Below are 15,004 nucleotides of genomic sequence, written 5' to 3'. Positions count from 1 at the left end.
ACGCCAGAATCGGAAAGGAGTGAGCCCCCCTGACATCTGGCCCACAGGCCTGCTCTCCCTCCTGTCCCCGCCACCCTCCACCCACCTGTGAGGTAAAGATGCAAAATGGGACAGTCCAGCTGTAATCCCTAAGGCCAGGGACTGTCCTGGATCTGGTCTCTGCAGTCCTGGTAATAACACGGATAGGCAAGCCCAGTCGCAGGGAGGCTACAGATTTGGGCTCTGGAGGCACTGGCAGGGGGGGGGGCTCAGGTCATGAACCCCAGGGTCCTGGAGTTGAGCCTTGCATCAGGCTCCCTGCTCAGCGGGAAGCCTGCTTCTCCCACTCCCATTCCCCCTGCTTGTGTTTCCTCTCTCAGTGTCTCTCTCTCCCTGTCAAAAGAAAACAAAAAGATTCCTGCTCTTGTTTCATACCTCCGCCGGATGTCTGGGATTTCTCCGCACGTGCCCCTTCACCCACCCTCACGCGGGCCCTGCTCCCGAAGGCACCGCCGACCCAGTCCCGACGGACAGGGCACCGCGCTCCACGCAGCGGAGTCTGGGAACCACTCCCCCAGACGCACAGCTTGCTACGTGCACAGACTCCATCCTAACACTCATTCAGCAACTGCAACTTTCTGCAACGCCACACACCCCAGTGCCCGCTGTGTGCCAGGCCTCATGCTGGCCTCTCGGATATGGTGGGGACATGGAGAGACATGTCCCCTGCCTGCCAAGAGCTGCCATTAGTCTCCAGCTGAACGCTGCAACTCTGGAGAAGTGAAAAAGAGGCTCAGAGTGCAGAGCAGAGGCTCTGGTCAGGCTGTGGAGAAGCAGTGCGCCCAGGAAGGCTTCTCGAGGGAAGCACCATCCAAGCAGAAGGACGGCAGCAGGTAGCCAGGTGAGCAGGAATGGCGGAGACTAAGACCACAGAAAGCCAAGTGCACTGGAAGAACTCCAAGGTGGTGCCTGCGGGCGCCTGCTGCTTTACTAACACACCGGCTGACTCCAGACCCTGGAGGACAGACACAAAACAGACCACCCAGGCCCAGAGCCACAGGAGCAGGGTGCGCCCCTCCCTTCGCTGGATCCGAGGTCTGCATTGACACTGCAAGGTCTACTGGAGAAGCTCCTGCAAGGGGACCACCATTCAGGCAGGTCCTTTCTTGAGGAAAAGAGTTGAAGATGGTTCCAAAGAAGGCAGGGGTCCCCGATATGCAGGTTCCTTCCCGACCCGAGGGACCACAGGCCATTTTCCCCACAGGGAAGGGAGGGAGAAGTCTCTGGGCAGAAGCAGGGGCTCCACGGAGGCAGGCCCTTCTCCTAAAGCAGAACTGAGCCGAGGCCCCGGGACATAGAGAAAATCCTCAGATGCCTTGGGTACAGGTGTGGGAAGGCCCGAAAAGGCCTCACCTGAAAGGAACGTCCATAATCTGCTGTATGCTGTCTGTGTTGGGGGGAGGGCCCCTAAAATACCCCTTCAAAGAGTGATAGAGAACCTCAAAAGGAGAATGAGTTTTAACCAGTCCCACACTTGAGAGAATTGAAACACTAAGCTTCCCAGACCGCTACTGCAAGTAGGCCACGGACCAAGACTCAGGGTTTTGTCTTTTTTGTGCTGAGACCGACAGACAAACTCATAAAACGCAAAGGCCACGTGTGTCTATCTCCCAGGCAGCAAGCGCGGGGAAAGGAAAGGGCACCGCAAGGATGTTTCCCTCGGAAGCCGGCGCAGAACCACCTCCCGGGGGCAGGGCGGCGACGGCAGCTGTCCAGATGTGAGGTCAGGAGTGGAGTGTCTGCTGCCTGCTACAGGCAAGGGAAGGGGAGCAAAGAACTGGCCTGGACCCCAGAGGGGGCCCTGGGATAGAACAGAATGCCTCTCCACCTCCAGGATAACAGAGGTCTCGGGATCCCAGCTCCAGACTCCTCCCAGCCTGTGTGTGTGACTGACAGCAAGGACATTCCCCAGCGGGTTTTCCCCAAACTGCGGGTGGTTTCATATGCGGGTCGGGCAGGCGCTCCACGCTTTGTTCACCCATCGCCCTGACTCTTGGCAATCACTTTTGGGGAGAGGTCGTACCGGTGTCCTTACTTTAAGGGAAAGGAAACAGAAGACTCAGAGGTTGAATGACTGGTCCAAGGTGGAACCAGGTCTCTAAATGCATCTGGGCTACACCGCCATCCAGGAGCAAGGGCCCTGCTTCCCTCCCTATTTTCTGCCCAGCTGGGCCTTGGAGCTATGACACAGGTCTTCTTTTCTTCTGAGAAGCAGCTATCAGTTATTGTTCCAGGAAAGCACAAAGGAAACTAGAGGGTGAACGATGAGTTTTGGGGTGGGCCTGAAGCTTTCAAGTCATGAGACCGTCTCTGCCTCAGAGCAGGGTGCCATCAGGCCAACAGCGGATCCTTAGGATGGTCAAGGACAGAACGGAGATGTGGACGTTCTATGGTGAAACAAGACATGTCGACTCCATCTTTCAAAGGCTTAACCACACAGTGCCCTGCAGAACATACGCAGAATCTAGGCTGAACACACACACCCGTTCTGTCCACGCTGTGGGAACAGTCAAGTGCACAGGACTACGGGCAGGCGCTGCAACAAGCCCGGACACCCCCAGCGGCTGCCTCCAACCTTCGTCTCCAAGGACTGTCCGTTAAACCAAACAGAATAAACTACGGAGGCCCAGGAAAACACACAGAGAAGCAAATCTGGGATATCTTGGCCTGTTCTGTTTATTCCCCTTCTAAATGATGTCTCAAACACCTGCCAGGAAACGGCCCCCATCTGGAAAGCCACTTGGAATTCTTGACCAAAATGTCAGCAAAGTACTTGTGTAAAATGAGCTTTAATCCTGGGCTGATGTGTCTTAATCTTCTTATCTGTGCAAAAAATATGGAACGCATCTTGGCAACACAACCAGCAGTCTGTTAAGACGTGACAACTCCTTTAATCCTACAACACTCACTATCTCAACCCTTCAAGTCATTTCTTTTCTCGGGAATTATTATAAACAGTTCTGAGCAGCCACATAAAGGTGTATTTGTCACTGATGTGTCAGCTGTATTCGCACACTAATTCTCTAGTAAAGAATGGAAGTGAGCTCAAACATGCTGTTGCTAGGTGATGCCTCTCTTGATCTTAGTGTCCTGAACGCTCAGTGGCCACCCAGCCCAGCTAGCAGAGGGCGGTGGGTCCCTTAATTCCTTTTTCGGTACTCGAGTATGTTTTTCCCCAGGCAACTCTACAGTGGTCTCGGGGAGATTACAGGGGGCCGTTTTGGAGACGATGGTATCTTTTATTTTATGCACTTCTTTCTGGAATGCTCTTTGTCTTGCCATTACCTTCATCTCCTGAAATCCAAGCCACTTTTCAATGTTCTAACTGCTGCGTCCCTATACCTCTGGAGCAATAAGCGAGTCACATTTGCTGAACGGTCTTTACTAGACCTAGAGGTACATTTAACATCACCACATTCCTGTGACATACATGTTATTTATCATCTCTCATCTGTGAATCATGAAATGAGATGGAGAGGCCTCGGACAGACAGACAGTGCTTTGCTTGAAGTCACAAAGCTGGTAAGCGGCAGAGCTGGAACCAGAAGCCCAAGTCTGACTTCCAAGCTGGTGGAGCCTCAGGTTCCCTGAGGTCCCACCGAAAGCCAAGCCCCATTCTGCCTTCTTTCCTTCTACACAAACCGGCCCTACAGTCAAACCATCCAATCCCTACCCCACCCCCAACTCGCCCAGACTATAAGCAGCTGTGACAGAACCTGTGCTCTGGGCACTCTTGTGCCTTGAACCCAAGAGAAACCCCACAAACATGTTAAATAAGTTCTACAAAGTCAGCAATTTCACCCGAAAGAAATTCAGAGAACCAGCTTTGCAGCACTTTTCTGTTTTGCCACTAGGTGGCACGACATGGGCAGAGCCAAGAGGTGAAATCAAAGGGGCTGAAGCCTGGGGGAAAGGTCCAAAGAAGACAACGGAAATCCCCCCCACAGGAAGCAAATCCCAGGACCATAGAGCTTCTGCTGAGGCAGCAAACTGATGCCACGCAGGCTCTGGATTTTGTGGGCATTCAAATCGGTCTCAGGCACCTACGGCTGGGATCCTAGGCGACCCAAAAGGCCTTCCCTGTTCCCCCACAGTCCAAGAGGGACGGTGCCACACCCCGGGCAGTTCTAGGGAGGCTTAACTGAAACGATGCAGACAAAGTGCTGAAGTGGCCAGCACACGCAGTAGGACACCACCTGGACATTGCGCTCATTATTATAATTATACTCAGAGACGGCAAGAACACTGATGCCGCCTTAAAGCACCAGTCTTGGATTCAAGGACTGTCTCCAACTCCCAGGTCCCCAACACTGATAAATGCCTCAAAATCTGGCCCCGTCTCAAAGCTGCCCAGATGCTGGGACAACTCACATGCTCATTTGCTCCGAATCCCTCAAGCCTGATCTGATGGAAAGCCGACCAGTTAAGCCCAGCTTGCAGCCGCACGATTTACTGAGCACCTACCACGTGCCAGGCACTGTGTCTGGCACTGGAGACAGGATGGGAGAGAGAGAGGGGTGCGATAAGGAAGATAAAGCAGGATGGGGAGGAGGGCACTACAGGGTGCATGGCTGGGTAAGGCCGCCCTAAGGTGTCATCTGAACCTTGGACATACTGGGGTAAGGCAGGTGAAGGCAGAGTATGGTGTGTAGAGAGAATCCCAGGTACGAAAGTCCTACGGACAGAAAGAACCTAGAGGCTAACATGGGGGAAAGTAGGAGGTGAGGTTGGGGAGGGGGCCACGGTGAGGAGTCCGGATTTATCCAGTTTAAAGGGAAGCCAGAGGAGTCACGATAGGACCTGGTTTATATTTTTAAAGGGTCGCACTGTCAGTGAGTGGTCCTCACGCCAATTCTTCCCATGTTTGTGTAAGGAAGGTTTCGTGTAAAATTCTGGGGAAGGGGTGCCTGGGTGGCTCAGTGGGCTAAAGCCTCGGCCTTCAGCTCAGGTCATGATCTCAGGGTCCTGGGATCGAGCCCTGCATCGGGCTCTCTGCTCCCCCACCCCCGCCTGCCTCTCTGCCTACTTGTGATCTCTGCCTGTCAAATAAATAAATAAAATCTTAAAAAAAAAAAAATCCTGGGGAAGATCTCCCTGGGGCTGCTGGGGAAGACAGGTCTCACAGAGGCAGCACATGTGAGGGGACCACTTAAAAGCCTTCAGGAGTCATCCAGGTGACAAGTGGCGGTGATAATGGCAGCCTGGGCTAGTCCTGGGCCATGGAGCCGGGCAAAGTGGGTATTTGGGCAGATTCTGGAGACTGAGCCTGCTGCAGCCCCCGCTGTGCGAAGACTGAGAGGGCCTTAATGGGGTGGGGGAAGTCCCCAGTGCTCTCTCAGGGGCAGACGTGGTCAGCTAAATCAAGTCCCACTTGTCTGGCAATAAGAGCCAATAACGGGGGGGGGGGGAACCTCCAATGGTGCTAATGACTGATCCAGGCCCTGGACTCTCAGACCCCCAGCGGCCACCACCATCAATGCTACATCATTTCCCTTCTGTGCAAAGAGTAGCCTGTTCCCCCCACTCCCGACCCGAGAAAGCCAAACTCTCAAGAACCGTGCGCCCCACTCCCGCTCTATTACAAATGTGACACAGGCATTCATTCTGGGTCAGCAAATTCCCAAGATTCTGTGCAGCAAACCTGGGGGAGTTTAGCTAAAGCAAGAGCACTTTAAACTTACCGTACAAAGCAAGGCCTGCCTTCTAAACATGCGCATGGAGGAACTACTACTGTCTCTGCAAATACCTATTTCTCTTTGAGAGTAACAGCCAAGGACAGGGCCCTGCACGGGTAAGTTTTCCGGAAGAGAACGAGTGCTCATGATCTGATCTGATCCACCAGAAAGGATGAGCATGGGCTGGAAGCTGCTGGAAGCAGGTGCACTGCACCAGCTGACTCTCCCTGCTTATGTGGCCTTTGGTTTCAGTCTCTGTGACATAGAATGGCCTAGATCCAGAGCTTCTCTGAAGGTCCTTATGTTGAACCTGAGACAGTGCTGAAGGTCATGGAAAACACTGTTTCTCCATCACAGGGATATGGAGTCCACAATGCCTCTGTATCTGCCAAAAGGCCACAGTGGAAACGGAGGCTGGGAGGGTGAACCCTAAATTCTAGTTGGTGAATAATCTATTCCTGGACAGTTTTACTTAATCTCATAACCCAGTGCTTCTCCCCCAGGGGTGACTTTGCCCCTTGGGGACATTATGCAGTGTCTAGAGACATATTTGGTTATCAAAATGTGGGGGAACTGCTAATGGCATCTAGTGGATGGAGACCAGAGACGCTGATCAACATCCTCTAGTGCACAGGAGGGTCTCCAAACCACCCCCAAATGTTAACGATGCTGCAGGTGAGAAACTATGCATTAATTACTTGGAAAAAGATGGAGTTAGATCCCTTACTCAGATTATACACCAAAATAAGTTCCCAGTGGGTCAGATAGTACAAACTGTGGTGACCCACTAGCTTCTGTGAGTCACCTTTTCTCTCCCTCTCCATACTTTGTACATTTAAATGTGTGCAACATCCTATGACCGCAGTAGGTCCAATGATTAGGGAATATAGTGTCTTGGGGGTCAATGGGCTCCCTTAACCCAGGGGTTCTTAAACTCAGGCAATTCTTCCCGGGAGGGGACATCTGGCAATGTCTGAAGACATTTTTCCTTGTCATGACTTGGGGAGAGGGGTGCCACTGGTATCTTGTGGGTAGAGGCCAGGGATGCTGCTAAACCCTGCGAGGCACAGGTCAGCTCCCGCCAGTCCCCATGTCAATAACACTGAGGTGGAGAAACACAATCCAAAAGGAGGTTTTTCTCCATCCAGACATCTAATCCAAGAGCAACATCCACTAGTAACTGAGAGCACATCCGCACGTGCCAGTAGGTCAGTTACCTGACAAACATTCTCTGGGAACAATGACCCTCTGACCTGATCAGCGTCATCCCCAGGCTACAGATGCAGGAACAGAGGTCAGACATCCTGCCCAAGATCCTGGGCAAGAACGTGGCAGAGGTAAGATGCAAATCAAGGACAGGCAATCTGGGTATTTCCAACTGTGCCATGAGCAAGTCACTCGGGGCCTGCCAGTCGGTCCCAAGTTAAAACTGCCCTGGGTTGGAGAGATGGGGCCAAAACCCGCGCCGAGCTCATGACAGGCTCTGCTCAGGCTCTTTACAATGGGGTTGCCGATCACAGGCCAGCAATTCTCAAACTGCTTGGTCTCAAGACAGCTTTCCATGCTTGTAAATTATGGAGACTCTCTTTATGAGTTTTTTTTTCCTTTTCCTTTTTTTTTTTTTTTTTTTAAAGATTTTGTTTACTTATTTGACAGACAGAGATCACAAGTAGGCAGAGAGGCAGGCAGAAAGAGAGGAGGAAGCAGGCTCGAGAGCCCGAATCAGGGCTTGATCCCAGGACCCTGGGATCATGACCCGAGCTGAAGGCAGAGGCTTTAACCCACCCAGGCGCCTCTCTACGAGCTTTTTTAACTGTTGGCTACAGCTGCTGATACTTCCCAGGTTAGAAATTAAAGCTAAAAAAATACCAAAACGTTAATTTCTTTAGGATAATAATAGTAAACTCTTAGCTAAACAATAAATTTTATGAAAAGTAATTCTTAAAACAAAAAAATTAGTGAGAAAATTGGCATTATTTTGCATTTTGACAAATCTCTTCAATGTCTGCCTTAAGAGAAGACAGCTAGAGTCACTTTTCTGCTTCTGCAGTCCATCTGCTGCTGTATGACACTGTTATAACCTTCGGATAAAACTTCACTGTCCGTTCACAAGAGAATGGGAGTGAAAAGGGCAAACAATGTCTTTGTATTGTTATGAAAACAGTTTTAAACCTGCAGTCTCCTTGAAAGGTCTTGGGGACTCCCAGGGGCCCCTGGACCATCTTGGAGAATCGCTGCCATATGTTGCTTTCTGAGCGCTAACAGTCGGGGATAGTGAATCCCGAATTCATTACAGACCGTCAAAAGCTTTACGCTGAGGCTCTCTGCTAACGTGCAGAGACAGCTGCATCTAAGAGGCGGTACAATAGGGCTGAAACCCAAATGCCAACCAAGGTCAGGCAGGCGCCAGAAAAGAAGGAAGTGGGCCAGATCCCAAACTACTCAGTGGGGACTATGGTGTCCTGGGGGACACACAATCTATCTTTTTATTCTGAGCATTCCAAGTCTTTTTCTTTATTTGCAGACAAGTCTTACATATTTGCGATCAGTGCCTCTACAATTTTCATCTAATGTTCTCTCCTATGCATGTCATGTGTTTGCTGTATCTTCGACATTATAATTTGGGGCACACAGTCTTATCTTTTTTATCTTTTTTTTTTTGTTTTTTTTTAAAGCAGTCTTCCTGCTGAGCAGAGAGCCTGATGCGGGGCTCGATCCCAGGTCCTGGGATCATGACCTGAGCCGAAGGCAGAGGCTTTAACCCACTGAGCTACCCAGGCGCCCCACACAGTCTTATCTTAAGGGCGGCAGCTGCTCCTCCGTCCTGGCGACCTGTTACTGCACAAGACCCCTGGAACAGCCTGGTTCCTGCTTTTCAAGAGAAATCAGAAACCTAGATTACTTCTCCCCCTTGAAATCTCAGAACTCTTAAATGTTGGTTCCTAATTAAAAACAAACAAAAGTTCCTAAACGGGCCAAATTAAACACATCTGCTTGCCCCTGAAGCAAGTCTGCAACTTCTGCCTGTGGTTTTTGACTCTGGCTTCGTGTTGTAAAACATCTGTGGAGCTTTTTAAAACTACCAATACTCCGGACCTCCTGCCACCGTCACTGATGGGGTGGCCCAGGCGTCACTTTTTATTTTCCTCAAGAGGCTTCTTAAACAAGTATGGAATGCACTCACGGCTAAGACTCACGGCAAGTTCTAGGCAACAGCACCGAGTGTCAAGATTGCCAAGGATGAAGCCAACTGTGGACAGCCAGCGGGCTCTTCTCTGAGGCCCTAGCTATATGGTTTTCTCCCAAGTAGTACAAAGTCACACCACGAACAAGACTCCACAGGACTGGAAAGGATACTGTGCACAGGTGGCAAAAACAAATCCCTTTCAAACAAAACAAAGAACTCCTGCTGCCTGCTGCCACCCCCATCAGCTCCGCGAGATCCTGACAGATACGGCGAGAACCCACCTGCCTCAGACTGCTTCAAAGTACCATGGAGAGCTACCAAGGCAGGGCCAATTTAACATCAGCCACCTCTGTGGCCAGCCTGTCTCAGGGTTTTCCCAACATTAGAAAGGCCCTTCTCAGACCCCCCAGATGGTCCTCACCTTCCACTCTACCCTGGCCTATTCTCTGTGCCTGAACACAGTAACTAGGCCGAACTGAACTGGTACCAAAAATGCCCCCTTTGCCACTCCCACACACTGCCACTCTTCCGAATGCCATCTGAGCTCGCCTGCTCTAACCTCCATTCGTTCCTTTTGCTTCCACTCGCTCTAACTCCCCCAGAGTATAAACAAACCAGACCCCGACTAGGCCTGACACCCAATGAATGTGCGACATAACAGGACTGCTGGGGTCATCCCACTTTTCAGTTAACTGAGAGGCAGGCTGAAGACACGGTTCAAAAGTTTTGCAGAACTTTGACCTTTTCGGTCTATATAATGGAAGCAAAACCTAAATTTTCTTCAAAATGTATAAAGATTCTGCAGCCTCGGAGGTAGCAAGACACCACCCAGCTACCACCAGCCCCACATGCTACAGACGGAAGGGACATCACAGTCACACAGTCACACTCTGATCTCAGAACGAATCCCAGTTAATATTTATCATAACTTCACGACAAGTTTTAAAACAGTTGTCTCTAAAAGTCAAGTTTATGGCAGGAGACGGTGAGAATTTAGTGATCTGAGGATTCCGACCAGTTCACTTGTAGCTCATTCTCTCAGGGTTAAATTTTAAGTCATCAAGTAAGGTGAAAACAGAGAAAAGTCAAGCCGCCCGTGAAAATCTCTCGAGTGACACTGGGTCAGGCTAGACAGACGTTTTCAACTGCGGGCCGCTTTGTAGCCCCCCCAGCAGGACATGGGCAGTGTTTGCACACATTCTTGGTTGTCATGATGGGGGAGGGAGGACGGTGCTGCTGGCATCCAGCGGGAAGAGATCAGAGAAGCTCATCAACATCCTACAAGGCACGGGGCATTACACGTGAAGAATTAGCCGGCCACAAACATCTATGGTGTCGAAGCTGAAAACCCTGGGCAGGGGATCACGCGGAAGGCAAGACAGAACCCAGCAGGGCTGACGGCTCAGCTCCAGCTGGGGTCCCATCATGGCTCACCTCAGGGCCAGCCTCCCTAGGCACACTCGTTTCTTGCTCTCTCTTTCTCTCTCTCTCCTGAAGACTTAACGCCAAACCATTCCACAGGATGAGTCCACGGTAGTAAAAAATAGCTACCATTTACTGTTTATTACTGTGTGTGCAGACAGGTATTAAATAATTCATATATACTGATTCACCCAATGCTCACAGCAGCCACGAAATACCCATGATTATCATGATTCCCATCTGGTGAGGAAACCGAGGTTCAAAGGGGTTAAGAAATATGCTCAAAGTCACCCAGAGAGTACACGGCAGAGTCTGAACACAAACCCAGCTCTCAGCAAGGCAAAGCTTGTGCCCTGCCATTACTCACACCAGCGGGTCTTACCCCAGGTGTGGTTCTCCTCACCCCCTGCCCCAGGACATTCTGCAATGTCTGAGGACATTTTTAGTTGTTGCGACTGCTGGGGTAGGGGTACAAGGGAGGGTGTGTGCTACTGGCATAAAGTGGGTAGGGTTAGGGATAGTGCGATGCTGCTAACACCCTACAACGCATAGGACAGCGCTCACAACAGAACTGTCTGACTCCAAATATTATACGGCCAAAGGTAAGAACGCTGCTTTATACCATGTCCACGGGCACCAAGGATTCATATGTATGTGCTATCTTTAAACACTGGGGTCCGGAATCCAAGATATTCTACAGGTTAAATACACTTTACTCACCCTCTGCCCATTCTTTACCTTTTAAAGACACAAAACTCAGCATTCAAATCCTGACATCCATCTATGATGCAGAGTATCTTTGGGGAAAGAATGATTAATGTGTTTGGGATATATCAACAGCAAAATGCCAAGCAGAAGAGAGTATCCCTGGACACAAGTGTAAAACACATACACAGACCCACACACGCACTTCTCTCTGTCTCCTAGGGGAGAAGCATTCCAACTGGACTTTAAAAGTCAGACTACAGGAGTACCAAGAAAGGGCTGTGGGAGTTGCTGTCACCATCCCTGAAGAGATCACCATGGCAACGAAGGCCAACAAGATGCTGTATTAAATACACAGTTGGAAACGTTTCTTTCCGAACAGGCACAGCACACCTAATCTGCACCACTCAAGCCCGTGGTTCTCAACCCTGGCTGCACACCGGACTCACCCATGCTGCTTCCTCACTGTACAGATGCCCAGGGCCCACTCGACATCTCACAGAATTGGAATGGGTGGGGTGTGGGGACTGTGGTTTTAAGAAAGCTCGCCCCGTGACTCTGATGCCCCAGCCCAGGCGCAGAGGTAGCAATGGCCCAGGGAAGAGCGACAGAAGGGTTGGGTGTGAAGATGGACCAGCTTGGAAGAGCACTCTGGAAAAATGGAAGCTAAGAAGGCATTTGACTGGAGCTCAAACAGCAGGAGGAAAAACACACACGTGGGGCAGTCCCTAAAACTTCAAAGTGCATAGGCAAGAAAGGCCTCGTTTACACAGCAGATAATACATTAAACGTCTCAGCAGGCTGTACAAGGCAAAAAGCCACTAAGACTTATGTTCTGAGGACAACTACGCCAGAACTAGTGTCAGACACAAAGTACTGAGTGAGGGTAGCATTTAATAGGCAAAAACTTTAAATATGAAGCATTCTATTTCTCTGTTTTATACTTACTGTTCAATTAAGCAATCAAAAGTTCACGTGTTAGCCCATATACTAGAAATGGTATCCACGGAAAACAGGAATCCACAATTTTCCCTTTGTGCTCAAAAGTACACCTTACAATACGGGTCCTTAGTGATGAATTCATTCATTTATTCAACAAACATCTCTTGGATACCTACTTTGTGCCAGGCACTGTTCTAGGTGTAGGAAATCCATCTGTGATCATGACAGAAATCCTTGCCCTTACGGAGCTTATATTCTAGAGGGGTAGTCAAACAAACAAGTAAACTTCGTATGTCAGACGTTGCTGCGTGCTGGGGAGTAAAATAAAGTGGGATACAGGAGATAGGAAATGTGGATCCAATTTAAAATACGTGGCCAGATAAGTTCTCCGCAATATTTGAGTAAAAACTTGAAGGAGGTAGAAGTGTGAGCCATAGGGGCATCTGGGGGAAGACTGGTTCAGGCAGGGGAACCGGAAGGTCCAAAGGCATAAAGGCGGTGAGTGTAGAGTCCATTCAAGGGACACTGAGGAAACCAGAGTGGTTCAAGCAGAGCAAGTCTGGGAGAGAGCGGTGTGATGGGAGGAAAGGGAGGTATAATGGGGCCACTCTAGCTTCTGGGCTGAGCCGTGAGATGGGTAAAGTTGGAAGGGAGGCCCAAGTGGTGAAAAACAGCGCTGGTGGTGAGAAGTGGTCACCTTCTGGAAATATTTGAGCTAGAACTGACAGGATTTGCTGTGGCATGTGAGAGGGATGAAGAGGTGACTTCAAGGTTTTTGGCCTGGGTAATTAAAGAAAGGAGTTGCCATTTACTACAAATAGAAGGAAGACTGTGGAGTGGGCAGGTGTTGGGGGTAGAGATAGGGACTGTTCGATGAGACAGTTACATGCAGATGTCGACTAGGATGTTGGATATGCTGCGTCTTGAGTTTGCGAAAATTAATAATGAGAAAAGCCACACTAAAGCAAACTTGAGGGGGTAAAAGGGAGGCTAAAAGGGGTTGCCTTACTATGCAGCAGAAATCAGGGGAGAACGGTCAGTTACAGCCCCCAACAGAAGAAACATCAACAGGAAAGAAATGTCGATTACAGGCCCTGACAGAGGAGGTACCCTGAGTCTTCTATAGGAAACCATCCGCCCCTGTAACTCAGCCAATGAGAAACTGTCATCACCCCAAACTGCTGCTTTTCTCGGAAACTTCCAGTTCAAACTAGAGCTCGCAACTTTCCCCTTCTCCCTAAAATCCTGTTCCTGTCCTTCATTGCGAGACTCGCCTATGGTTCTGTCCGTGCTTGTTTGTCTTACCCTGCCATTCTCCGCTACTCCTGAATAAGCCCACCTTACTAGTAAAATCTCTCACAATATTATTAAGATCGCCAAGTTCAAGAAACTGAATGGGCCAAACCCATAAATACATACAGCATGTCATATTGATTGCCCTGTCTCCATTCCTTCTCCTAACTTTAACTGGATCTTCTGGACTGGGATGCCTCAGCTCTCGGTGGGCTCCTCCGTCTTGTAGAAGAGTTACAGCTCAAGGTGGCAGGGGGTGTGGGGGCGTGATGGGGGGCTGGGCTCTGAGGCCCAACTCCCTGATTCACACATTCCTGCGGCTCACAAGCTCTGTGACCTGCCTCGGACAAGTAACCTCAGCGCTCTAACTCGGGTTTCCTAACCAAGAGGACCGGCTGACAGTACCTACTTCACGGATCTTTTGTAAGTGAGGAATATTTAAGACAACAGGATTCAGGCTTTGAAAGGGTGCAGGGTACCACCCCCAAACGCTCTGCCAGGGTGGGCAGTTAACTCTTTCATCCATGCATTCTTACAGGTCGGTATGGAAACCTCCAGACACCCCCCCCCCCCCCCCCCCCCCCCCCGGCAGCAGGGAGCAATGTATGGGGGAAGAGGGCCAGGCAGGTAGACTAGCTTGCCAGAACTACAGTTGTGCACCTAGAAACGGAGGGAGCTAAAAATAGGCCTCGGAAGTCCTCAGGCTGCTGCGATACCGACACCACTATTGATTCGAGCAGACACCAGCTTATGGAGTGCTTTCTCGAGAGGTTTTGGAACCGTAACCTTGTCAAAAACGCTCGGGTGGGATGTCAGCGCTCCAGAGAGGAAGGAATTCGCACAGGCTCGCTCTCTCTCTCTCTCTCCCCCCCCTCTCTGGAAGTGCCGCGAAAAAGGGCCCCAAAGCAGCCGCGGCTTTCAGGGCTCCACATCCTGTGGCCAGGCCTAAATGCAGGGAGCCGAGGCGCGACTCTCAAGTCGCCTCCAAGGATCTGGGGGAACTGGCGGGAACTGGGGGGCCGAGCTCGGGGAGGGGGTGGGGAACAGATCAGGTGTCCTCCATCCTGGGCATGGAGGAGGCCCGCGTAGGATGAGAACCGCACCGGATTCGGGGGTGGGCTTCCTCGGCCCGGGGAAAGGGACAAGCCGGTCCCCGGGAACGAGGGGGCGCGGGAGGGAGCGTGGCGCGCTGGGCGACGACCAGGCCCGGAGGTCTATTTACATCTGAGGCCAAGGCGCTGAGGCCGCGCCTACCGCCCCCTTCGGGCCCCGACCTGGCCCGGGGAGCAGGAGGACCTCAGAGCTATGGCTCCAGCGGCTTCTCAAAGCCCTCTGGCAGGACGGTGGCAGGGCCGAGGCTGCCGGGAGTGATGGGCCGGGCCGGTGAGCCCGGACTGAGGGGACGCAATGGGGGGCGGCTGTGGGGCCCGCTGGGCCGCTGTCCCCGAGCACACAGCCCCCCGCACTCCGGGGTGCTCAACCCTCGGGCTTGTGGCCCCTCGGCCTCCCGCCGCCCGTTCCCTGGCCGCCAGCTGGCCCCCGACGGCGCCTCCCCTACCTTCGTTCGCCAGGTCCGCCATTTTACTTCCTTAAGCCCTCCCACAAGGCCCCGCGCCGGCCCGGGCTCGTCTGCTTTCTGCCAGAAACTCCCGCGCGTGCGCACTTCGGCGATCTGACTCCGACCGAAACCAGCAGCTCGCGCCTGCGCGCTGAGACCGGCGCGGACTCGCGCTCCGGTGGG

The 15,004-nt window shown here is 51.5% G+C and overlaps 1 protein-coding gene across 10 annotated transcripts in view; it reads right to left on the bottom strand.

Moving 5' to 3' along the window:
• RANBP3 (RAN binding protein 3) overlaps window positions 1-15,004 on the bottom strand; it is a 53,801-nt gene that overhangs the window by 37,813 nt on the left and 984 nt on the right. For 2 of the 10 annotated variants that reach the window (XM_013045325.2, XM_013045330.2), the window contains exon 1: window positions 14,822-14,969. The exons of the other annotated variants lie outside the window; for them this stretch is intronic. In XM_013045325.2, coding sequence (XP_012900779.1) covers window positions 14,822-14,843 — 22 coding nt within the window. In that variant the 5' untranslated portion in view covers window positions 14,844-14,969. Of the gene's footprint in view, window positions 1-14,821; window positions 14,970-15,004 lie in introns of those variants that run through there. 10 annotated transcript variants of the gene reach the window in all.

This window comes from Mustela putorius, unplaced genomic scaffold, assembly GCF_011764305.1.
Source record: "Mustela putorius furo isolate JIRA1106 unplaced genomic scaffold, ASM1176430v1.1 tig00000095_pilon_pilon_pilon, whole genome shotgun sequence".
NCBI classification, from domain to species: domain Eukaryota; kingdom Metazoa; phylum Chordata; class Mammalia; order Carnivora; family Mustelidae; genus Mustela; species Mustela putorius.
The sequence above is the reverse complement of the archived record's forward strand: the minus strand, read 5'-3'. Positions and strand labels throughout refer to the sequence as shown.